The sequence below is a fragment of the Lycorma delicatula genome, chromosome 11 (assembly GCF_047948215.1).
Source record: "Lycorma delicatula isolate Av1 chromosome 11, ASM4794821v1, whole genome shotgun sequence".
Classification (NCBI taxonomy): domain Eukaryota; kingdom Metazoa; phylum Arthropoda; class Insecta; order Hemiptera; family Fulgoridae; genus Lycorma; species Lycorma delicatula.
Window position 1 is genome coordinate 39,896,334 of NC_134465.1, and position 27,351 is coordinate 39,923,684.

Here is a 27,351-nt window from a genome sequence, read left to right on the forward strand (position 1 = left end):
TTTTTACCAAAGGGTAATGTTTTTCTAGATCGTGCAATAATTTGTGATAAAGTTTTAATTAATCATTATGACCCAGAATCTAAACACCAGAGTGCGGTAAGCAAATACCGAAGTTTGCCTATCAGAAAAAATCAAACCTCATTTTAGCTGGTAAAGTGATGCTAACAGTGTTATGGGAATATAAAATCCAAATTTATTGTGATTATTTAGAAGAACAACATACATTCAACAATGAGTACTATTGTAACATGATGGTAAACAAAGTGAACCCGCAATAAGGAAGAAACATCGTGGTTCTCTTTCTCTCAAAAGACATAATTTTTCTGCATGATTAATGCCTATCCCAGTACTGCTGAAAAGACAAAGGAAACCTATTTAAAAGTTCAGTTAGGAGATTTCACAAGTCCCAATCTTGCTCTATCAGATTTATTTTTATTTGGTCCTCCCAAAGATATTTATTATAGTTGGATATTGATAATGCTAATATAAAAACAAAAAACAAAACTTTTTCTATTGCATGTATTGAATAAGATGAGTTTTACAGTATTTTTTCCGCTGTTTTTAAATCTGAAAAACACAGGGCAGGGTTTTTTAGTATTATGGATTTAAAAAATCTGATGTTTTTTAAAGGATTGCATAGCCTATAATTTATCATCTAATCTAATATCTGCTTTTCTTTGGTTTTCCCCTGTGTTCAGCCACTGGAACATCCCTTTTTAGTTACCAGCAGTAATTGGCAAGCATATTTGGGCTCCATTTTCTCTAGAAGTGTGTTTTCATTATTGATATATCCTAGTAAAAGTATATATGCTCATAACTTACATCACCAAGGTTAGATAGAAAATAGTCCACTTGTGAATACAACGTGTGTATCTTCAGAGAAATATTGCATCCCAATTTTCTTATATAGTTTTCAAGAAATTCACTCACCAATCCTATGTAGTTCTCAACCTTCATTTTGCCTAGTAATGATTTACCAATATTTTGAAACCTGTGTTGTTTTCTTATATTTATTCAAACTCCTCTCAAAGTTTGACTCCTTCATTAGCTTACGTATCTATGGCTCAAGAAATATTCCTTCTTTGATTTTTGCCTCAATGATCCTAGGAAACTTGTTCTTGAGGTATAAGAAACCTTGGCCATTACGATCCATTGCTTTGACAAAATCTTTTATCAAACCAACTTTTGTGTGTAATTGTACTTTCTTCAGAATCACAAGAGCTTGACAAATGTTTTTTTGCTCAATTATGAATCCTCTCATCGGCCATTTTGTTTATGTAGTATTTTATCCTGTCTGTTGTCCCACTTGCATAAAAAACAACAGTATTTAGCATAAGCAAGCTGCATTTCTAACAAAATTACCTCCCCTTTAGATCTCTGCTTATGTGCCAATAATACTTTTCATACTATATCATTGCCAATAAAAAATTCATATATACTTGTTAATTTGTGTTGGATAAGCAAGAGGAATTAAGTCTTTTAATCTTGAAGTTAGTAACTCTGTCAAATTAGATCATTTATATCTTATTCAGTTAGCTTATAGAGTTTAAATAAACAAACTGCACATATGAGAGTTAGGGCGGCTGATTCTCAAGTATCTCCTGTAAATTCTGATGCATATAAAAGAAACTACGTGATAAAAATAAATAAAACTCAAATAAAATTAATAAATTTTATTTGAGTTTTTTTAAGAGTTATGAAATTGTCAATTGTCCACAAGCAGTACAAGTTCATTAATATATTAGATTAAATATCTGTGATGATAAACAAATAATACATTTTTTCAATTCAGTTTTTGTCATCTAATTGCGAGAAATCTGTTGTGCTGTCAATGTTAAGAGATGCAGTGGGAGACTCAATTTTGTGTTTTATTGTATTTTCCAATTCCCAATAATTTGGTTCAGTAGTATCCGTTACATGTTTTATACAGTTTTATCATTCCTGCTGGCATATTTTATCAATGAATTTTAAGCATAAATTTTTAACATCAGATATTTTAAAAGCAGTATTATGACGCTATGTAACTTTTGATTTGTTCCCAAATTAACTAGCCGGGTCAAGTACACAATGATAAAAGGAGGTAATTGAGCACAGTTTTGCCATTGGATCTTGCTAATGCATCAATTTTATGCACATTAAAATTACTTTTAATATGTGAAACCCTTTACAATAATCAGACCTTAAGTTCATCCTCTTTAAAAATTACTCCTTTTAAACTAAGCCTCATTTTGATATCATTATTTTTCCAAGACATGGATGGAATTCTTTCTTTTTACATGAATGATAAGGGGTATTGTCAAGACAATAACTGAGTTATCTTCCAGATGTAATACATCTCTAAATCATTTCTCAATAAATAAAATTTGTGTTCTTTTTTACGAATCACATTTTTATTGAAATTGTCAACTTTTTTTTCAATTGACCTGCAGGGTTTTGCTCTTCAGGAGACGGTAATTCATTATTGGATTTATACTTGCTAATCATATTGTACACTGAAGCTGCATAACTTCTACTTATGTTAGCAGTCTTTTAATGACATCCAAAAACAATGCTGTTGGATTACTGTGTAATTTGCTTTTGTAAGCATTTAAAATGATGTGTTTTACTGCACGACTTGAGGGCTTTTTTCGTGGTCTTTTTTTTCAGAAGGTATATCTATAATCATGCACTATTATCAGCTGAATCAGTATCAGACATGGTGTCAAAGTAATGAAACTCAATTCATACAGACACAAAAACTAGGAATATGCTAGACTTACCTTCCAGTAAACTTAAAAAAAATTGCATTTTTGGTGTATTAACTTTAAATAACATTAGAGTAAATAAATATGTTGCAGAAACACAAAAATTGAACACAAGAACAAAGGAGTGATCATATGAAAAGATCAAGGGTTTTATTAATAGAACTGAAAGACATAATATTATAAATTTTTAATTGTTTGATTACATGGGTACTATGTGACTAATTAATTAATTATATGGTAACTAATACGAGTAATGATTATTGTGTTGTATATAGATAAAGCTGCGTTGTGAATCGGCAGTGACACAAGGGATGTAACTCAGCAGGAACATGACAAAATCACTAACATGAATGCAATGTCTGTTTATTCTTCACTATACAAGCTAACTGAATACTGCTTAGATAATTTAAGATCTCAAACCAAATCATTAAGTTGCTCAAGTAATTTTGTGATGTTCAATCCTGTCACTTTGGAAATCTGGATCCTCTTCTTTATTAATTTCTAAATCATCATAGATTTCTTAATTATCAATATTTCCTTCTAAACTCTCATGTTTCTGGTTGAACAAGAATAGTTAACTGTTCACCGACTCAGTGGATTAGGTCTCAAAGCTGAAGGAAGACTGGAAATTGGCCAAAAGTTTTTAAAGTTTACTTGTGATGTCTAAAAACAATATGTGTCTGTATCAGAAAAAGTAGGAATAAAAAAATAAGTTGGGATGGTATTTCATGAAAACCAGAATTAAATTGATAGTATGGTGTGGGTTATTGAAGAAAATAATAATTTACACTTTTCATTTTTTTATGAGTGATAATTACAAAAGGTGAAACCCTTAGGACAAATTTTGACATCACATTTGGCTTCAGCATCAGAAAATACATAAAACTAAGCTAAAACTGTTATACATCAGTATCATCAGAACTGAGGTTAATGCACTCTATTTTTAAACAAAAAAATAAACTAAGTTTAGTTTGTTTTCATTAGATTTAAATTTTTTTTTTTTTTAGGAATGGCTTAGCTTACTAGCAGTTGAGATGAAGTCAACATTACAGGAGTTGGTGTGCAAATGTTTAAAAGCTCCTTCTCCCGATCCCTTACTTTATCCTTTGCAAGTTTTATGTTTAGCTGAAAGAGTTTCATTTACTAAAAGATGTGAGGAAGCTATTAGTTCTGGAAGACTATCACAGTTATTATCTTCTTTACATGTAAGTATTTATGTAATTGTACAGTAAATATGAGCACATTTAGTGCTTCTTTAAATATTTAGCTTTAGCATGTTTATTTTTAGGAATTTTATTATTGCTATCAGTAAACATTCATTGTAGAAAGTAGTGTACAGTGTTTCCTCAATGCTCAATAGTTAAGTTTCCTTACAATTTTTTTTTATACTCTTATGTTTTTTTTTACTTCATCAACTATATAGTTAGATAAAGTACACTATATGCAGGAAAATTTGGTAATCAGGTTGAATTTTATGTCAGGGTTTTTTCGAATCTTGATGAAAGTCTTTGGTCCTCTGATAAAAAAACACAGCTTTTCCAAAATTAAAAGATTCTCAAACGATGCACTTACATATGTACATATGTAGGCCTGTTTTTTTCTTGATATCTCCAGACTGGATGGACCGATTTCTGTGTATGGGAGCATTGGTGGCATTTAATTTTTGGTTAATCTGTCAAGGAAGTATGGAGATGTGGATCTTATGGATCCATATCTATAAATGGAAATTTGTGATATGGGAAAAGTATCAAAAATGTTTTTCAAATAATTAGTGCCCCTTAGGTAGCTAAGGTATTTTGTATATGAGTTTGGTCTTCTTATACAAATTTCCATAAAAGAATAAGAAGCAACAAACCTTACTTTCTTTTTTGTTTCTAGACTCAAAGATTGTTCTAATTAGTTGATTCCATTACTAGTATGTCACTTTGGTTATGTGTTCAAGGGTGGTGGAGGAAAATAAGCCAAATTTTTTTCTGTTTTTTCACTAATTATATTTTGTTTGATATCATCTTCTTACTGGATTAACAAATTTTTATTAAATTTTGTATGACAACTTATGAATCTGGATTATTAATCTAATGTGGATTATTTTACTGGTACTGTATCTCAAAATTTTACTCAAACAGTAAATAAGCAGGCTTTTTACATGTACTCTTACATATTGTAATTTTCCACTCAGTTTTCTTCTTAAACAGCTATCTGTTGTAGGAGAACCCCTCAGCAGCCAGAGTTATGCAGCTCATGCTGGCTTTTTTAATGATATAAAAACTGTTGCTGCAGTTAGCTCCAGGAAGATTATTTGCTGAAGTTAGCTTCAGTTGGCACCCAGTGAAGGTTTGGGACACTGGGTGTTTTGCTCATGATTTGGAAAATTTTTTGAATAAATAACATATAAATGAGAAATAATGAAAACCAAATTATTTTAAGAAGAAAATCTTATGTATTTCTATAGTTTAATCTACCCGATTCATTGGAGCATTGATATGTCAGACTCCAGTAATATTCCTACACCTCAATTGAGTTTACATCATTGGATTTATTTCACTTTGTGGATTTCCTAGTAACACGTTTTAAATCTTGACAGTTCATATTGGAGTTGTTTTACAGTATTACAGAAATATTCTTTTTCTTGAAATTTCTACATTTTTTCTTATATTTTTCCCTTAGCATTGTTTTATTATTCATTACAGTGTAATTTTTGCCCTTAACCAGTGTTTCTTACTTAAATCATTTTTAAATCGATTTTTTATTAAAAAAACCTGTCACTGCAAGTTTGATAATCTGATGATAACTCTTTGTTTTTATCACAGAAGATGTTTGCTTAAAGTATGAAACAAAAAGTAATGTGTTATGAATGTCAGTCAAAAATAAATCGGACATTTGTCTTAATGGCTTGTGCACAAAATTAAGTGAGCTGACGTAGAGTGATATTGACAGTGGAATGTAGGGAGAGGATAGACACTCCACTTGCCTGAGCATTTGTGCCTTTCTGGTCACATATTATATGTTCATTAGCATATGTCAGAGCAAGAGGTTCTGTCATCTATTGTGCAACATATTATAGTGAAGTTTTTCATGAATTATGAGATCAAATCCTCTATAATTTGACTAGACTGTGTGTGCAGTTTGGTTAAATTATGTTTGTCATCTACCCAAGTCTGTGGCTGGGTAAGCAACTTTAAAGGAGAGGGTGAAACAATAGAATATGTGTCACAATAGATATCAAGGACAAATGTGACTGATGACAACATTTGATCGCTCTGTGACCTCATTAAAGATAATTGGTATTTTACAGTTGATAAAATCGCTTTGGTAGTGAGTATCATTCATGAAAGTGCCCTTTCTATTATCACAAAATACGTTGGATTCCATAGATATCTGTGTGAATTGTGTGCCACATGTGATGAGACACATATCCAACAATATACTGCTCAATCGAAGTCAGCAAGTATGAAGGAAGGGCTGCAGGAACTGAGCACTTTACCGTGTAAAGGAGAAAATGTTACCATCATCTGGAAAAGTTCTTACAACTGTCTTTTGGGATCGCAAAGGCATAATGCTCACCAACTTCCTCCATGAACATCGCACTGTAAATGCTGCATACTACTGCCGATTCTTGGAGAAAATGAAATTTTCCTGCAGGAATAAAAGCACAGTCAGCCGATCAGAGATATGATTTTCCTTTATGCCAGGCCTCATACAGTTATTAGCATCTGGATAAAATTTACTGGGAAACCTTAGAACATTCTTTGTAAAGTTCAGATTTATACTCCTGCAATCTGTTTTCAGTTTTAACACCTGCAAACACTGTCATAATGAGTGTATATCCTGCTATTTATGCATCAGTTTTATGTCTGTGTTAATTTTCGACTTTGCCAGCAATTTGAAAATTACTGGTCTCTAGTGTTTACCATTCATTAAAATGTTATTTTCCTAGTACTGATGGGTTGCTTCTGAAATGCTTCTAATTTTTCATCTGAGTATTCCTCAAATATGTGCTTCTTGTTTCTTTATGAAATAGTTTTTACATCACAGTCATACCCAGCTTGTTTTGAAGTCTGCATCTGGTGTTTGTAGAACTTTTATAATTTGTTTGCTCACTGATTATGGCATTTCTGTAGATAAAGAAATGGCACCCTTTCTGTCACCTTATTTATTTAATTATTTTGAATGAGTGCAACTTTATAGTGACTATTTGCGGAAACTTCAATTTGTGCAAAATCACTTTCTACATTGATTGCTTATTAACAGTTTTCTTTTTCAGTTTCAAATTCAGGCTAACGGTTAATGATTTCTTTAGCTGTGAGAGTTGATTTCAGTTTTTACTGACTAACAGAAAAAAAATTTTACAAAACTTTAAAAAAAAGTAAATGTACCATTATATTAACTAGAACACAACTAGGAAACTCCTGCATTGAGAATGAAATAGCAATTATGCAAAGAAAAACCATACTTACCAATTCAGATTTTAGTTTATACACTTTCTAATTAAAAATATCTAGTTTTATTTTTATTTATCTCGCATATGAATCTGTAATTCATACATTGCTGAATCTAAGGCTATATGAATAATTTTATGTATTCTTAATTCTACTTAGTGTTTAGTTGGGATAATGGGAAAACTGCACAAAAGATGTGCATCCTAACTTTTTAGTTACATTTTAGGAAAAGTAGTGCACATGATGTGTGTTACTAATTCAGAAGAACTATTCTGCATTAGCAGTATATAAGATCCGTGTAAAGGCAGTTACTTTTATACGGATTTGAATACTAGGTAGTGGATACTGATGTTCATTGGTGGTTGGGTTTCAATTAACTACACCTCTCAGGAATGGTTGACCTGAGACTATATAAGACTACACTTCATTTACATTCATACATATTATTCTCTGAAGTAATATCTTACGGTGATTCTGGAGGCTAAACAGAAAAAAGCATATGTAGGAAGCATTTTATAACATGTAATATAGTATCATATCATGTAATATTGTATCATTATATTCTTCCTTTCTCTATGAATCATGAGACCTTGCTGATGGGGAGGGGGCTTGAGTGTTTAGTGATACAGAGTAGCTGGACTGAAGGTGCAACTACATCGGAGAGGTATCTGCTGAGAACCAGACTGAGGAATGATTCCTGAAAAAGGGCAGCAGCTCTTTCAGTAGTTGTTAAGGTAATAGGTCAGGAGGACTTAAACGGCCATATCAACATCACTCAATCTTCTTAGTATTTTACAGCTGAAAGCAATGGAAAACCACAGCTGTTTTTTTTTCAATAAAATTTTACCGTTTGCATTTTCATGTAACAAAGATGAAGGCGCCTTCCTTGGTAAAATATTCCAGAGGTAAACTAGTCCTCCAGTCAGATCTTTGGGTGGGGACTGCCAAGGAAGGGGTCACCAGAAAATTAAAAAATAACATTCTACGAGTCAGAACATGGAATGTTAAAAATTTACAAAAGTTTGGTAGGTTAGAAAATTTAAAGAGGAAAATGGATAAGTTAAATGTAGATGTAGTAGGAATTAGCAAGGTTCGGTGGGAAGAGGAAAATGACTTTTGCTCAGGTGATTTTTAGAATAATTAACTCAGCTTCAAATTCAAAGGGCAGGCAGGAGTAGGTTTTGTAATGAACAAGAAGATGGGGAAAAGAGTAGAGTATTTCAAAATGCATAGCGACACAATCATTATAATAAGGATTAAATCAAAACCTAGGCCGACAACGATTGTTAACATCTGTGTGCCTTCAAGTGTCCATGTAGATGATGAGATAGAATGCGTATATGAAGAAATTGACCAAGGAATTAAACACATAAAAGGGAGGAAAATTAATAATAGTTGGAGATTGGAATGCAAGCATTGGAAAAGGCAAGGAAGGAAATATTGTGGGTGAATATGGGCTGGGCAAAAGAAATGAAAGAAGGGGTCTAACTTATTGAGTTTTGCATGTAGTATAATTTAGTAATTGCTAACACCCAGTTAAAAATCATAATAGAAGAATATATACATGGAAAAAACCAGGTGATACTGCAATGTATCAGGTAGATTATATCATGGTTAAACAAAGATTTAGAAATCAGCTCGTCAGCTGCAATGCTTACCCAGGAGCAATCATAATTTAGTGATAATGAAATGTAGATTGGGATTTAAAAACATGAAGAAAAGGTGTCAGATGAATCGGTGGAATTTAGAGAACCTTGATGAATAAGAAGTAAAGAAGATTTTTGAGGACATCGCAAAAGGTCTGAGTAAAAAAAGGTAAGGTAGAAAATATAAAAGAAGAATAGGAGAATGTTAAAAAAGAAATTCTTAAATCAACAGAAGCAAACTTTTAGGCGAATTATTAGGTGAAAAAAAGAGAACTGGTAGCAAATCTTAGATGTCAAATGATATATTGCAGCTGGTGGATGAACGTAGAAAGTATAAGAATGCTACTGATGAAGAAGGTAAAAGGACCTATGTACAATTAAGAAAAATTGTAAACAGGTGCAAATAATGAAAGAAGTGTGGTTAAAGAAAAGTGTTCAGAAATAGAAAGAGAAATGATCATTGGTAAAAATAGATGAAACATACAGGAAACTTACGGAGAATTTTGTAGTAGATAAGTTAAAATCTAATCATCTTTTAAATAAAGATGGTACGCTGATTTATAATACGAAAGGAATAGGTGGGTGGAATATATTGAAGAGTTATTTGAGGAAATGAATTAGAAACTGGTATTGTTGAGGAAGAAGAGAAAGTCGAAGTGGATGTAATGGGAGATAACAATACTGAGATCTGAATTTAAGAGAGCATTAAAAGATTTGAGTAGCAGAAAAGCTCCTGGGATAGATAGGTTACCCGCAGAATTGCTACACAGTAGAGGCGAGGAAGCAGTAGATAGATTATTCAAACTGGTGCATAATATTTACAAAAAAGGGGAAGATAAATGTGAAGAACACAGAACAATTAGCTTGTTCATCATGCATCAAAAATCTTAACTAGAATTCTATACAGAAAAATGGAGAGGGAAAGTGGGAGAAGTGTTAGGAGAAGACCAATTTGATTTCAGGAAAAGCATAGGGACAAGGGAAGCAATTTTAGCACTCAGATTAATTTTAGAAGGAAGATTAAAAAAAAACAAACCAACATACTTGGCATTTGTAGACTTAGAGAAGGTAACATAGACTGGAATAAAATGTCCAGCATATTAAAAATTTAGGGTTAAATTATAGAAATAGAACAATTGTTAACATTTACAGGCACCAAACATACAACAGTAATAATCAAGGAACACAAGAAAGACACAGTAATAAAAAAGGGAGTCTGACAAGGATGTTCCCTATCCCCGTTACTTTTTAATCTTTACATAGAAGTAGCAGTTAATGATGTTAAAGAACAATTTAGATCCTGAGTAACAGTACAAGGTAAAAAGATGAAGATGCTAAGATTTGCTGATGATAAAGTAATTCTTGCTAAGAGTAAAAAAGATTTTGAATAAACAATGAATGGCATGAATGTATCGCATGAAAATAAAAAAGAACAAAATGAAAGTAATGAAATTTAGTAGAAATAATGTAGATGGACCACTGAATATGAAAATAGGAAGAGAAAAGATTATGGAGGTAGAAGAATTTTGTTACTTGGGAAGTAGAATTACTAATGATGGACAAATCAGAAGCAATATAAAATGCCAAATAGTACAGGTGAAACAAGCTTTCTGTCAAAAATATAATTTGTTTACATCAAACATTAATTTACACGTCAGGAAAACATTTTTGAAAGTTTATGTTTGGAGTATAGCTTTACATGGAAGTGAAACAGACGATTGGAGTACCTGAGAAGAAAAGATTAGAAGCTTTTGAAATATGTTGCTGTAGGAGAATGTTTTTGAAAATCAGATGGGTGGATAAAGTGACAAATGAAGAGGTGTTGTAGCAAATTTATGAAGAAAAAAGCATGTGGAAAAACATAGTTAAAAGAAGAGACAGACTGTAGGCTACATATTAAGGCATCCTGGAATAGTCGCTTCAATATTGGAGGGACATGTAGATGGGAAAAATTGTGCTGGCAGGATACGTTTGGAATATGTAAAACAAATTGTTAGGAATGTAGGATGGAGGGTTTTACCGAAATGAAACCACTGGGGTGGCATTAGATAGGGAATCTTGAGAGCTGCATAAAACCAGTCAAATGACTGAAGGCTTGGTATAAGTTTGTAAGGGTACATTATTTGCATATTTATCTCAGACAAAAATAGACAGATATAAATAAAAGATATCCCAGATAAAAATTAGACGCGACAAACATAATTTTCTGTTTATTGTAATTCTTTAAAGGCAGTTTAGTTTAATTATCTGTATTAAATAGTTTCCAATAGCAAGCTTGTTTATATATATGTATTTTGTTTTCTTTAAAGGCACAGTTGGAAGAATATACACAACAGCAGAATGAATGGAAGGGTGGTGCATCTGATGAACAAAAAGTTACTAGTTTAGATTTTTCTACAAATGTATTACAATTAAAGCTTAAATCATTACTAATGGACACAATATACCACAAAAATTTAGTTACTGAATTAGTTCGAAATAATGTAACTAGTCTAGATGACTGGGATTGGCAAAGGCGACTCAGGTAAATCTTTGCTGTCACTGCTCTTTTTTCTCGTTTTAGTAATTTTTTTCTTCACTTTCTTAATAGATTTTTTTATAAGTAGTCTTTTTTACTCTTTATTTAGTGATTTAATTAACATGAGTGCTTATTTAATAAATGTTTTCACAAAAGATAGATTAATATGAGGGTTATTTTTTTTTCAAGGTCTGATCAGTCACGAAATTAAAACCACAGTGAAAACAAAATTTTTTTATTTGTAACAAGTACTTACATAGTTAGGCTATTTCTCTAGATAGTCGCCACTCTGATGTAGACATTTGTTGTAGCTTGGTACCAACTTTCCAATACCCTCGTCATAGAATGGAGCCGCCTGTGTTTTCAGCCATGTTTCTACGCTGGTCTGCAGCTCGGATGGAGCCAAGTCTGGGCCGTATGGTGGGTGATCAAACAATTCCCAAAGAAAACGCTACAGGAGCTTCTTTGTTACAACTGCAGTGTGCGGCCGAGCATTGTCATGGAGAAAGACAATGCCTGATGACAACATTCCCCTCTGCTTATTCTGAATTGTCCTTCATAGACGTTGAAGAGTCACGCAGTATGAGGTTGCAGTAATGGTCGTGCCACGTTCACCCTGAAGAAATCGAATTACCGCACGCACTTCACACTTGGCAGGAGATGCTATTGTTGTAGACATATTTACGTGCTAGCTGCGTGTTCAGAACTAAACGAAGTGGCACGGCATAATTGAAGGCCACTACTAGAGACGCTGCGCAACACATATGTGCAAAGGTTCATCCGATTTTTGTGGGGGTTTTATTTCGCAACCAATTGGACCTTGAAAAAATAACCCTTGTAAAATAAAATAATAGCGTAATAAGTTCTTAATTTACATGAGACTTACAAGTTAACCAGATAATATTCATTTAAAAACTATTTAAACACCTTTTAAGCTGATAAAACTGAAATGTCTCCAAAAGTGAAATGGGATAAAATAACATTAACTTGAGTTATGCTTTATTAGGGCTGGCAGAAATGTATCTATAGATTCTGTAACTCATTAATGAAAAGAGATAGTCAAATGAAAAAAAAATGTGGCATAAAATTTAATTTTATTTCCTATAAAAACTTATATTTATTTTTCCATGCAGTCATCATTTGCAGCTATACATTTTTCTTAAAAGTAAACCGGTTTTCTTAATCTGTCGATGAAGACAAATTGTCTTTTTTTGATCCTCAAGTTCACTGTGTTCATCTGCTGTGGTGAAACGAATACCCTTAATATCCCTCTTTAATGCAGAAAGAAGTGAAAATTGCAGGACATCAAAACCGGTAAGTATAGAGATTATGAACTCTCAAATTTCAACTTCATAAGAGCCTTGGGATTTACAGGTGATATCTATGGCTTAGCATTATTTTGTTGGCGTTATTGGCTCTGTGGATCAGTGAACATAACACACGTCTCCTATGGTGTTTTAACATTTCCATGTATTTCATAGAATTTACAGTTGATCCAGTTTCCTGATAGTCTGTCGGATACATGTGTTTGGAAATCCCAAAAGTTTGTCAAGAGAATTTTTTTGCAGGGGATTGTTTTGAATTTTTTTGATGTTTGTAAACCATATTGCCGTTATTTCTTGCTATTTTTTTTTAAGTCATAATTACCCAAGTTTTGTCTTCTGTTACAAATTAAAATGGAAATCTATCTTCATTGTCTTGATAACATATCAGAAGAGTATTTTGTAAAATTATTAATTAATTATTATTATTATTATTATTTGTATAATTATTATTATTATATTAATTAAGATATTTATAGACAAAACTTCAAATTATGTATGGATTATATGAATATTTTTAAAATAACAAAATGTCATTTTTAAAATTATGTTTATTTTCCCTACTACCATGTTATGAATAATTTTTACATGAAATGGAATCCATAGAGTAATAATTTGTTGTTTTTCATCGCTATTCATTCTCTGGTCTTTCTTATGAATCCCTTTCATGTTAACACCAAAGATATAAAAGCTCTGATCAGAACTGTTTCTCTGAGAGTAATGATGTCCACTATATTTATCAGCCCTTGTGGTGAGTAGTATGAAGGCGTATTTGTATGGTTGAATATCACTTCTACCTTAGCAGGCTTGGCATACCTTTTCACCTTTTTTTATCTTTAATTTCTTAAAAAGGTAACAAGAAATCAACTGTCAGATCATTATTTGGCACCCATAAATATGAATCGTAAAGACCATAATTTCAAAAATTAAATTTGTTAACCTATCATTTTGTTTATATGTATTAATGTGCAGTCTTTGCTAAAAAGAAGAATGGTCAATTATTCTTAAAAATAACAAAACCTTTATCAACCTACCATAGAACTGTTTTTAACTCGACCCAATACTTCTGCTTACAAGAAAGGGTCTTATTTTGCTTTCTGTTATGCCATTTTTTAATAAATAGCCGAACCATTTGAAAGTTTTTCCCACAGATTTAATTAAAATACAGAAACAATATTGCTCGGCGATGAATTTTGAAATAATACTGATAAAAAAAAAAGAAAAGAAGATTATCTATCTGCATTCCTTCAATATGTACATAATTAAGTGCTCAAAATAATATTCAATAGCAGCTTCTGATTGTGAATGATATTGTATCTTTTATATTTAATGTATTTACCCTAACATTATTTTGTATATTTGTATTTAAATAACTGATATGGTTTTTAATTGCATCTATTTTTTTCTTATAATTTTAAGAATATTAATATAATATTTTTATTTTTTTTTTAATTTATCGTATAATAATGCAGTCTATAAAATGTCTCATAGGTACTGATCAGAATAAAATATTTATTTATTTACCACTTTATTTCTTATTTATGGGTTGGGTTAGTCGTAATTTTTTGAATGGCTATGACATTTTTGGAAGTAGCTAGCGTTTTATGTGAGGTCAGCTGCAGGTATTAAGTCACACATTCGTATCTATATCTATACTATTATATAAAGAAGAAGAGGGTTTTTGTTTGTTCAGGATAAACAAAAATACTACTCGATCAGTTGCAACCAAATTTTTACCTATGTTTCTTGTAATAACTGATAAGGTTTTTTAGATATATTTCATCTAAAATAATCAACAATGAAAAAACAAGGTTAAAAAATAATGTTTCAATGCATGCATACGTAGTATGTAGGCTCGCTGCTAGTAGAAAGACATGTGCTTCATGCAACAAATTTTTCACAGTTCAGTATCACGAGAATGTATGCTGTCGGTACCTGTTAATTATTGAATATCGGCAATTTTAATTTGTTTCTTTGATATATATATATAGTAGTTAGGTTAATGCAGTTGTATTCAATTTCTTAGGAAATATGGAATATTGGTTCTGTGGTAGGTGATAAATATTTGATTATTCATATAAAAGTCTGTCATATATAAACCAACCAACCAATTGCTTTCAAATTTGCAGGATACATTTGTGTTATCAGAGGGAAGGCTTTAAGCCATAGACCGAGGCCTTAGCTCTTTTGAAGCTTAAGATATTAGAAATAATCATTATTTCTTCACCCCCCAAGGAATTGTTATGATGTAAATTGAGAATAATTTTATCTTGTGAATTTTATATATTTTTATTTTTAAATTTTAATTCTAAATTCTTATAAGATCCTTAAAAAATGACAGAATAGCCGAAAACATTTGAGGGAATTAACTAATCTACTGGTAAACTGATTTTAATATTATGAATTTTTTGTTGTCAAAGATGTGAATACTTTAGTTACTATTATTCTTTCTTTTGTAATTTAGTTTCTTTTCAAGTTTCTATAAAGCCTGAATACTTAATTGTTATTTATTAGTAGTATTATTCTTACAACCATGAGGATAACGATCAGGGGTGGAGCCCTGGGTAGACAGGAATGGTGACTGAAGCGAACTCTGCAGGTGTCTAGGGTGCCGGTCCCTCTGGGAACATGGGAATGGTGAGCAAAGCGAGCTCTGCGGCCCTCAGGTAGTTCCCATGGCCCCAGTAAGCTCCAACAAATCCCTGAATTGGCTCCAGGGTTCAGCTGGGCCCCAAGGTCTAGGTTCTGGCTAATAAGTTAACTAGTAATTTATACAAACATACATTATCAGACATATGATTTCATGTTTTCTTCAACATTCTATCAAGTTTTATGATATATTCATTCAAAAAAGTGTGTTTATAATTGTTTAATCATTATTTTATGAGAAATCAGATATGCAGTTTTTGGTTATTTATTATTTTTCTTACCAGATAACAAATTTACCAACATTAACCTTGTGTATTCCACATGTGCATAAAAATGGATCACTAAAACTGTATAACATTTATGACCTCACAAAAACCCTCGACATTGATTTCAACTTTTCAGTCACATTTAAATAAATAAGTGTGTTGAATATACCGCCTACCTAATAAAAACCACCAACAAAGATAGCAAAGACTGATGATGGCTGCAAAATTAATTGAAAACTCTATGATGTGAGTTAATACACACTACAGTAAATTTAATTTGGTTTGTTGTTAAAAAAATAAGAATTTTATATAATTATTATCATCAACCATCTTTAATAAAACAAATAAATTTTATATGTGAATCTGTTATTTTATTTGCGTAAAAGTTTTATATAGGTTTTTTTATTCTTCAGTTTAATACTTAAAGCTTACAAATGTATTAAAAATTGATTTATTTCATTTTATTGTATCTTTTGTTAATTTTGTTTTAGAGTTTTCAAACTATCTAGAAAATAACATTACTTCTTACAGAAAACAGATGTTATATGGGCTTAAATGTATGTGGCTGCATGTTTTTCATTAGAATATTTTAGTCAAACAGAATGTTTTAAAAATGTTTCTTATGATGTACCATAGTGATTAGTACTGTAGTTAATTAAACTTAATGAAGAAATAATGCGTAAGTTAAATAGAAAACTGATTGCTATGATGTGGAATAAGTGAGGTGGCAATATCATATGCAGTTGACATATATATGAGGTGATCAGGCAGAACCCAGTAATAATCTTATCTTTGAAACTTTATTCTTTCCTGAACAATTTATTGTTGTTAATTAAATTTAAATTTCTCTTCTTGACAATATTAAATAAATAAAATTATGTTACATTTTTTTCAATGCCTAATTTAACTTTTGTATTTATTTTAAACCCAACATTTTTCAATTTAATATATATTTATGTAATTGTATTGTTGATTTTACAAGGAGACAGTTACTTTAAAAGTTCTCTGTATTGTTAGATAATTCATTTTATTATTATTGTTGAAGGTTTTACAGCGGAACCAGTAAGTCATCTGGAACTACTGTCAGTAATAAACAGACCAGATTATCATCTGATACGGTGATAGTTAAGATGGTTGATGTTCAGTTTGAATATTCTTATGAGTATCAAGGGAATGCAGATAAATTAGTCCATACTCCACTTACTGATAAATGCTATTTAACATTAACGCAGGTCAGATATATTGATTTATATTTTTATATACTTATTTATTTTTATTTTGTCCCTATTCTGGGAGTAAATATTATTACAGTTGCAGTTATATTGTCCTTTTATTATTAAGTATTTTTTTGATTAGTGATTCGGTTGTTGTTTGCGCTAATCATTTAATTTAAAGTTCAGAGGATTCTGAGTTCACAGCCTGGTTTTCTGTTAACAAAGTATGGAAACCCTTAAATAGCATCGAATAGTTAAACATAGAAAAATGAAATTTTGCATATCCCTCTTTTTTAGCTCTTTAGAACTAAACAGATTAGCAAAAGCAGTAAAAAAGTGTGTCAAGAAATATATTGAAAATGGGCGGGGTCATTTGTAAACATTTATTATAAACTGTTACGTATAATGCATTTTGGTCTAGAGTACTTTTTCTAAATAAAATTCAAATTTTTGTAACTTTTCTCTGCTTTATTCAGTTTATCTTACACTATTTTGTTCAGAATTAAATTCTCTACAAGTTTTGTTTATAAGTTATATGTGTTTATCACCAATTTAACAAAGTTATACATCAAACTTAAAAAACAGGGTTTTTTATCCCAATTTATTGGTTTTCACCCCCAGATTTCTCAAAAAAATACTCCAGATATGGTTCTGGAACTTATTTTATTTGATTTTTCAGATCAAAAACCACAAGAAATCACTAAATCTACTACTTAATTAACGTCCTAAAAATGTCAGTACAACCTCATTTCATCAGGGTAGCTGAATTCTGAGCAAAATCTTTCACTAGCTGTATCTCACAAACAAAGCATTTTAGGATATATGCTTATATGAACTTTTTCCATTGTTTTCACAACTAGAATAGGTTATGAAAGTCCCAGGAGAACTTTGTGATATACTGTATAATTGTAATAGATTTGTTATGTAACAGGAATCCGATCGTACAGTATGACTGATTTATTTTAATTAGCTTCAATGATAACATTTTTAATTAAAAAAATTACAAGATTTAGAAGTTTTGTGAAAATTGTTATTAATAAAAAAAAAGTTTTCAAATTTTATTTCAGAAGTTGTATCTAAAAATTTATTCTTAAAATAAAATTTACCTAATTCAATCATACTTTCATTCATTGTTTAAGTACAGAATAATAAGTGAGGTTCTTACACTCTATGCTGACTGGTATCCTGGATCCTTTTCAGAATTTTACTTTGTATATACTTTCGTTGATGTAGAAAATTAGTATATTTCCCTGTAAAAAATTGACATGACTAAAAAAAATACCAATTTTTCTGTATCAAAAAATTTTCTAAAAAGAAATTTTTTTTTTAAATAACTTTGTATAGTATTTTTCATATGACTCTTTATCCCCTCATTACTGACAACTTTAAGAACATTTCTATTTTGGAGAGTTTGACACTTATTGTAAAATGAATGATAATTATCAATTCTGCCTTACCGTAATATGAGAGGGATGTTGGTAATGGAGGAGGGATAAATGTTTTATTTAAGGGGTCACTAGAATTTTTCATTGTATTTATTTTAATAATGATCAAACAGATAAATTTTAAGTTTTTTAAATTGTTTTTTAGGCTATGAATGTAGGATTGGGTGGAAATCCTTATGGCCCAGCAGGCACTGGTAAAACTGAATCTGTTAAAGCATTAGCTGCACTTCTTGGCCGGCAAGTACTCGTCTTCAACTGTGATGAGGTACTTACTGGTTTTTTTCTTATATTTATACGATGTTTCTTTAAATATATTGAATGCTGTTTTTGTAATGTATAAGTTTAAGTTTTTAAATGTTTTTAGATGTATCTTTCTTTATGCTTGAACATTTAAAAACTTCATCTCTGTGAAACATAAATTTTGGTAATATACATTTTTACTCTTATACTTTATTTAAAATTATAATTTATCTTATTTGATGCAGTTAATTGCTTTGTCAAATTTCACAGACTAAATTTTAGTCAGAAAGAACCTCTACAGCAAATACTGGTTAAGTAAATTTTATTTGTTATATTAAATTCTTCAAATTCCAGATGTTTTAATTCCTTTTGTAAAGACAATCCTGTGTAAATACAGACAAAAACATTTTATCATAAGTATATGTACATAAATAGTAAATTTCCTTCAGTATTTAATTTAATGATAAAAAAAATAAATGAACAAATCATTTCTCTCAAACAAGACAATAAAGGATTTTCATTGATAAATTAAATTTAATTGATCATTAAATTTAAAAGAATTTTAATTGAATTTAAGAATGTAAAAGAATTTTCATTGATAAATTAAATTTATATTTTTCATATAAACATAGTACAATACTTGTTATAAGAACAATCCTTTTTATGCTTCTATTACTGGTTTTAATAAATTTATTTCCTTTTAACAAATACAAGCTAATAACCGACTAGACCCGCTTTGAGAGACAAAGTTTTGCTGTATGTGAAAAATGCCATGCCTAACCAGGATTTAAATCCTGAATTCACAAGGATAACTTCTGGATTAAATTGTACATCACATTGCTGTGGAGTTTTATATTAAATTAACTAACCCTTGAAAAAGATTTTCCCACAAATTTATTTCAAATTCAATTAAAGGGTTTTCTTTTATATAACTGCTGAAATTTTAAATAATACTAATTATAAAAAACCAGATCTTTATATCTTCAAGTAACATATGCAGATAATGATAATATGAGCTAAAATAATTTCCTTATCTTATAAATTGTTAAATTGATTTTATTTACTAGTATTCTTTCAAATTTGTTTTAGTAATAATTCGTATCATACTTTTATGAATAAATTCTACTTAATCATTGTTTTTTTAATAGAAGTTTTCCCACAGTTTCCCTTTATTCTTACAGGCAAATGCTTGAGCAGTTTTTTGTTGTCAATGAAATAGTGTCTTACCATTTCTGGCATGATATGTATAATGTATAATTATATATTTATCTGGATAGAATATTAAGTTGTTCATATCCTTTCTGTTACGAGTGTAAGATGTACCTATTTATATATTTTTTGTTTTGTTGTAACAGGGTATTGATGTACAATCACTGACAAGAATATTAATGGGTTTAGTTAAGTGTGGTGCTTGGGGTTGCTTTGATGAATTTAATCGTCTTGAGGAGGCTACATTATCAGCTATATCGATGCAAATTCATAGAATACAAGAAGCATTAAGAACAAATTCAGATGTAGTTGAATTACTTGGTCAACAAGTTAGTTTTATTTTGATTTTTATGGTTTATTCTAGTGTAATGTAAAAGTTTAAGTTCGAAGTCTTAATCAGACGTGAAGAGATTAGTATAAAACTATAAGATTTTTTAATTATCTTTTTTCTAAATATTAGATCAATCATTTGATACCGATTTTAAAATTATTCTTTAAGTTAATTTTATTTTATTTTTAATAATACACCATGTCAAGCTGTAATTACATTTTAATAATTCTTTTTTTTAGATTTAGGCCAAACAGTCCTGATGTAATTATGTTAACTGAACCCAAACAAGTAAAGCACAATTGTAACGTGGATTTACAAAACCGATTAAAAGTAACTACATCGTTTAACTGGATTTGTATTTGATTTGAACTGAATCATATAAGTGAACAATTTATTTCTGACCTTCATACTTGTGTTTCCTTGTTATTAATTTCATGTTAAATAGACTGCTGTATTCCTTAATGTAGTGTATTCTTTAAAATTTTCCCTGTGCACATCAATTCCCAGGATGTACATTCCAGCTGCTGAAATGCAATTTTTGCATTAAGAATTGCAATTCACTGGTTCTTCAGAACCATGTTTATTCTTTATAAAATATCTGTAATATTGTTCGATTGTATTATGGAAATTAGTGTTTTGCGTGAGCTATACCAAAAATTATTCCAAAAATTGATTAGTGAGTAATAAATAAAAGTAATGAAAAGGATTCTATTAATTATATGAGTTATGTAATGGCTACATTACTTCTTCATATAATATTATGTACTACGTACATTTAGACATTTATCATTCCTTAACACTAGTTTTAGCACACTCTTGTCAAAGAATACCTCTGTTGTAGTGTTTTATTTAGTTTCTAGCTTATTCTTAACCTCATCTACAATCTTTTCATCGGTTTCAAAATATTGACTAACCAACTTTATTCAGTGCTTTGTTTTAGTGAAGAGATGACAGTCACTTGACACCAAGCCCAGGTTGTAGGAGGAATAATTGAAAATCTCCTGCTTAAGTAGTCATTGCACGACCTGCAGAGTGGGTCATAACAATATACATTGTTATCCAGAAGTTTTGGAATACCTTATGCCAATTTTTTTTTTGAACTGACTTCTGAAGTTAATTCAATATTTCATAAAATAACCACTTATTATGGTGCCAGATTTTATGAATTCTGCCATTATTTTTTAATTTAGCAAACACCTACATAAATTCTTCTCATTAGGTTAACAAATTTAATTCCACTGTGTCAATTATTTCTTAGTCTGTATATATTTACAAATTTGTTCTTCCATGTCTGGTACCAAATGGTGACGATTCTGTCAAGATGTCCATCCTCTTTCACTTTTTATTGCAGTGCTCAAAGAACACCAAAACTGTGGCTCCTTATTGAATTTATTGTAACTCAATCAATTTTCTTAATACTTGACTATCACAAGTTATGAAAACCCAGCCTGTCTTGTCGCAGTTCTAATTATTGTTATTCTTGAAATTTTTAGAAATTCATTTGAAGTGCCAGAATGTTTATCACAAATAATTTGTTCAGTTTGAGAGAGTCGCTCTTTCCCTCCTTCATCATGCATACCTGTGTTTTTCAGTTATCCAATGCCACAATCTCTTTCAGTCATATTATACATTTTCTACTTAAAAATAAAAATCGCATTACATATTTCACATTTGACAGAACCAACAAAGACAAGTTCCATGTTTTATCGATGCTGCTTTAACAGAGTTTAACACAATAAATTAGTGTAAGAAAATTATAGATGATATCTGTCGGCTATTAAACAAAAGTGGTGTTGCTAAAACCACTATTTTATTTTCGTCAGCCAATCGGAAGTCAATTTTTGCATAGCTTCATAAAAATATAAAATATTAAATAAGTTGTATTGCAGTTGATTTTATATAACAATAAAGTTTTATGTTAATTTGTTTAATACATTAAAATGACCTTTAGAGATCAATAAAAAATTATGATTAAAAAATAAGTAATAATTTTTTACATTTAAGCTTTTCATTCATTAATGATATATTATTTCTTTTATTCATTCTGAAATAATCCCCTCCTCTAACCCAACCCCCTCCACTATAAGGATTGTTTTAGTAAATACACTCGAGGTGGTGTGTCTATCCTATCTTTGCTTTAATCTTATATACCATCCATATTGCTATTATAAATATTTTATAATTGGTAAGACACTTCCCTACCTTAGAACACTTATAATATGAAACCATCATATTTGTCCAACCATTTATCTTTAACAAAGTTTTCGTTTCTGTCATAAATTGATTACATGATTATTTCATGAAGAATAGTGTTATCATCACTAGAGACAATTTTAAAATGAACCTCCTTGATATAAAATAAGCAAAAATTTATTTTAAGTTTTAAGTTAAAACTATATTATTATTAAAATCATTAGTAACAGTCAAATTAGCTCATTGAAATCATTCTCAGCATAAGAAAATGAAATTTTCCATACGGCAGTTTGTCAAATGAAGAAATAGCCCCACTTCAGATAACATGTTAAATATGCTGTTTTCAAAATAATGATAAGTACACCTAAGTACTAATTGAAAAATATTCTACTTCCTTTTTACTTGTGTGAGTAGGAAATATACATTTTTATAGCACTTCTCTTATCTCACTTTCCTTTAATTAGATATGTCATTATTATTCATAAAAAATATATTTATCTTTCATGTAGCAAAATAGTCTTGTTATCTTTGATATACCATTAAGATAGTTCTGTGTTTATTTTTGTCTGATTAATAAATGTTTAGTTTTTTGTATATACGGTGCAGTATTCATAAAGTCACAGAAATCCTTGTATAAAAAAAATTGTATTTCAACCAGATGAAGAAACACGGCTTATTGTTTGTTCGCCATACGTGCTCTTATTTTTATTGCCAGTTGAAGCACAAACTTTAATTAATTGAATTAATGAACTGTGAACTGTGAGCCTCTATCACTGTTAGCTTTGATTGAACTGAATGATTCAAATCAGTTAAATGAATAATGTTACAAAAATAATAGTTGCAAATTTTTTAAAATTATTTTGAAGCCTTTCTTTGTAAAAATTTTTGTTGTTGTTAGTATGCTAAACAATTAGCAAAAGCATTTAACAAAATCATGTCTAATGAAATACAAACCATGTAACATTTTTGTGGCGGTCCTTAGGCTTTAATAATAAGGGTAATTTAATTATAACATGCATGAAACTAAGCAGACAACTTTTTTTTTTTTTCACGTACATGTTGTAATGAATGTTTAAAACGTCTACCTTGAGCGTCGAAAATCAACTTGTTTCTTCATGATCAGTGCAAGCCTTTCCATAGAGTTACTGCATTGTTGTTAGAGCTGTCTTCAATATTTTCTTTAAATGTGTATAAAGTGTGTCGATTGTTCTTGAAAACAGAACCTTTTTTTAGCCTCATAAATAAAAATTGGTGGTAAGAGTTCGGGGAGCAGTACTCTGCATGAAATTACACAGTCATCGGAAAATCTCACAATCTAGTTGCATGCAACACCGATTTATTGTAACCAGCGGTTAGGTTTTCGGTTGCAAATGAAGCTACAAAATTTGCGTTAGTTACTGAATAATTTTCTGCAGTCAATGTATCTGTGAAAAAATGGGTGTGACCACTCTTCGGTGCAAAATCCACACACCAAACACTACTTTATGAGAATTCAATGGCCTTTCATTATAAATGTGAGGATTCTCAGAGCTTAACTCAATTTTTGGCTGCTAATGTGTTCAGAAAGATGAAACTTTTAATTCATCGAAATAAAAATATACAGTATCCAAAATACGCATGCCACCTCGAATGAAATATTTGAATCTCCTTCAGTACTGAAATAAGGTTCTCAAAGTTCTTGTCCTATTCAAGTTCAGTACAGCTGTAACTTAAGTTCTTTAATAATCGTGGACAATCCAGACTGAAAGTTCAGGCTGTTTTACTTTCCTGGAGAATGTAAAAACAGCTGATGAATGTTGTACAAACTGTCATCATGTAACATTGATGGTGGACCACTACATTTATGATCATTAACCTTTACTTTATGATCATGAATCGCTACATTTCCTATTTCATAAATTGTGTGTATGCTTGCGGTACTGCTGCAAAACTACTAATACTGACACAGGAACAATGAGTCAGATGATCTATATGTTTTGACCTTGTCAAAACATATAGATATGCGTTTGTTTTGGGTTGCATGACTTTATGAATACTGTATAAAACATTAATGCTTAAATAAAGTTAATACAGTTATTTTAATTTCTCAAAATAATTATATATTTTTATTGATGTTTACTGCATTAACATAAGAGGAATTGAAGATGGAGACAAGGGCTGTAGTATTTTTTTGTATCTATTCAAAGTCTCTGAATAGAAACTGTCTTTCTGATAAAGTATTAAAAGTATAAAAATTTCTTCTCCTACCAGTTCATAACCAGTTACTCATACAGTTTATTAAGTAGATGTCTACAGATGTTATTTGTTTAATAATTTGTTTATTTCTTCATTTATTTGACGTAGGTACCAGTAGATCATAAAACAGGTTTATTTGTGACATTAAATCCAGCTGGCAGAGGATATGGTGGTCGTCAACAACTTCCTGATAATTTAAAACAGTTATTCAGACCAGTTGCTATGTCACAACCCGATGAAAGATTAATTGCTGAAGTTATATTACACTGTGAAGGTTTCTTACATGCTGATGATATTGCTCATAAACTTGTTACACTTTTTACATTAGCAAGGTGAATTAATTTTTTCCCTAATACTTAATGGTATATTTAAGAAATATAGAAAGCTGTAAAACTAACTTAAATCTTACAGTACTCTTACTTTTAAAATGTTTTGTTATTTTTGGTTGGTCAGTTGATATTTTGATAAATTTTTTATTCCGTTTTAATTTTATGTTTTGTTTATTAGGTATTGTTTTATTCCATTCTATCTCTTCATTTTACATCCTTTTTCCAAACTTTTATGAATATTTTCTATAATTAACTGTGACCAAGACTTTTTTCAGTATTAATGTATTTGGTGCTTTGCTTATATTAAAAAGTTAGTATAATTATAGGAGGAGGACAAAAAAATATGAACTTAAGCATTCTTAAATACAAAATCACAATAATAATTTCATGCATTTAATCTTTATATTTAACAATTTAAAAAAATCTAAAAGTTAAAGAACAAAACACAAGTTAAGCACAAATACATTAAAGAATAATCAGTTACGTTCATGTTTCTAGAAATATAAAATTGATTTACTTATTTACATCAGAAAACTGTCTTTGTTAAATTGTGATTGTAATAAAATTAAAAAGATACTAATTATAAGATGTTTGGGAATGGAAAATACAAAGGACACTAAGAAAGTTTTGCAATACAGCTTTATTTTTTATGATTTTTCAAAATAATTTCCACCACATATTATACCTTTATTTCTGCATTCATTGAAACCAGTCTTTAGAGAAATGCTGCCATGTTTCATCGGAGGTCTGAGGACATTCATTGTTCCAAGCACTTAGATCATCATTGCTCGTAAAATACCTCCCATTTAGTCTGTTCTTTGCCTAGGACAACAGCGAGAAGTCATATGAAGTGAGGTCAGGACTAAAGGGGGGGTGCTCTAACAGTTTTATTCCATTGCTGGCCAAATACTTGGAGCGGCGCACTGGGCATTATCATGGTTAAGGTGAAGAAACCATGTCTCCATCCTTGAGTTTGGGCACAGCTTCTTGAGAGCTTCTGAAACTATAGGTATGCATTCCTCTTTATACCACTTCCTTGGAAATGGCTTCTGAGTTTTCAACACAACTCGCTCTAAAATTCTTTTAAGCCACCAATTTTTTTTCACTTTCTGGATTTTTGAACTGATATAGAGATCTTCCCATCTTTGAACACCCACACTTTGTTCTAAGCGTTGGTAAGGACATCATAGTAGTACAGTCAAGTTTAGTTACCTGTCCAATACTGTTCTCCTGATTGTCAGATCAAGTTATACAGCAAAGAGTAAAAAACATTCTAACTTGAAGGTGATCTTTGCAGAATAACATAAATTGTTGGTGCAATAATGACTGAGGAACCTCTATTTGGTGGTAGGTTACACACCTGTCTGTCTTCAGCATTTCTTGTACTGTAGCAATGTTTCCCTCAGTCAAAGATGAAGATGTTCGATCTGACCTTGGAGCATCCTCAGGGCCAAAATTTCCTTTTTCAAACTCTCAGTATCACTTGAATATTGTTGTAGATATATAATGTTGACAGGTTGAGATCTGTCTAAACACACGCTAACTTGTAACCACCTGTGATCATCTGTTAAATATATTGTAAGCATATCATAAACATATTGTAAAACATTCCTAATTCCCTTTGTATATATATATATTCCTCTGTACTATATGCAAATATTTATTTTATTAGATCAACCTAAGTACAGAATAAATGAATAAAGTTGGCTGACTTTACCTTATTCCGCCATATATGCAGAAGCACTTTCGCAATTTACTCGCATTATCAGCTGCATTACATATTCATATATTTATCTCAAATTACATCACAAACTTCACAAATTATTATGACATGTTATTCATTTATTTATTTTATTTAAAATTTAAAACCTTTAATCTTCAAATAAACCTTTGTAATATGTTCAAATATTTTATCAGTATATACATATTATTTTTTTTTAAATGAAAAAAATGATGACAATATTAATAATCGTTTTCCGGGTATACAGGCTTTCTTTATTCAGGACCAAGCAAATTATCTTTCATTTTTTTCCAGTTGTCCTCTTTCAGGTAATTTTAAGAACTAACCCTTTCAAAGGGGAATTTCATTTTGTCTACAGAAAAAATAAAATATAAAAGTTTTTAAATATCTACCTGTTTGTATGTATGTTATATATATGTTTTTAACTTTATTTTTATTTTAATTATTTTTTTTTTTTTGTTTTCTATTAATAGGAAATTATTATCTCAACAACAGCATTATGACTGGGGTTTGAGAGCATTAAAAACGGTTATTGGTGGTTGTGGAACAGCCATGAGACAGACAAAATTGAAAGGTATATTTTTTCATATTGTTATTTCTTAGTAATAACTTATATTCCTTTTGTTGAGCACATGTTTTAGTATGAGTATGTTTTGTTATTGTTTATTTTACTAACCAAATATTGGGTAAAATTTATTCTCTATAATTAATAACTTTTTAATTTATTTTCTTAGTCATGATGCAAGTAAACTTGTTTAAATATTTTTAAGTTGTTCTCTGTGTACGTTTTTGATGTGAGAAAACAAGTACATGTATTCATCTATTTTTTT

At 30.2% G+C, this 27,351-nt stretch overlaps 1 protein-coding gene across 1 annotated transcript in view; it reads left to right on the top strand.

Moving 5' to 3' along the window:
- The window catches only part of btv (dynein cytoplasmic heavy chain beethoven), a 220,129-nt gene that overhangs the window by 71,281 nt on the left and 121,497 nt on the right, over nt 1–27,351 (top strand). The window contains exons 25-31 of the mRNA XM_075378958.1: nt 3,752–3,949; nt 11,139–11,353; nt 16,630–16,816; nt 18,389–18,508; nt 19,839–20,021; nt 24,560–24,783; nt 26,995–27,095. Coding sequence (XP_075235073.1) covers nt 3,752–3,949; nt 11,139–11,353; nt 16,630–16,816; nt 18,389–18,508; nt 19,839–20,021; nt 24,560–24,783; nt 26,995–27,095 — 1,228 coding nt within the window. The remainder of the gene's footprint in view (nt 1–3,751; nt 3,950–11,138; nt 11,354–16,629; nt 16,817–18,388; nt 18,509–19,838; nt 20,022–24,559; nt 24,784–26,994; nt 27,096–27,351) is intronic.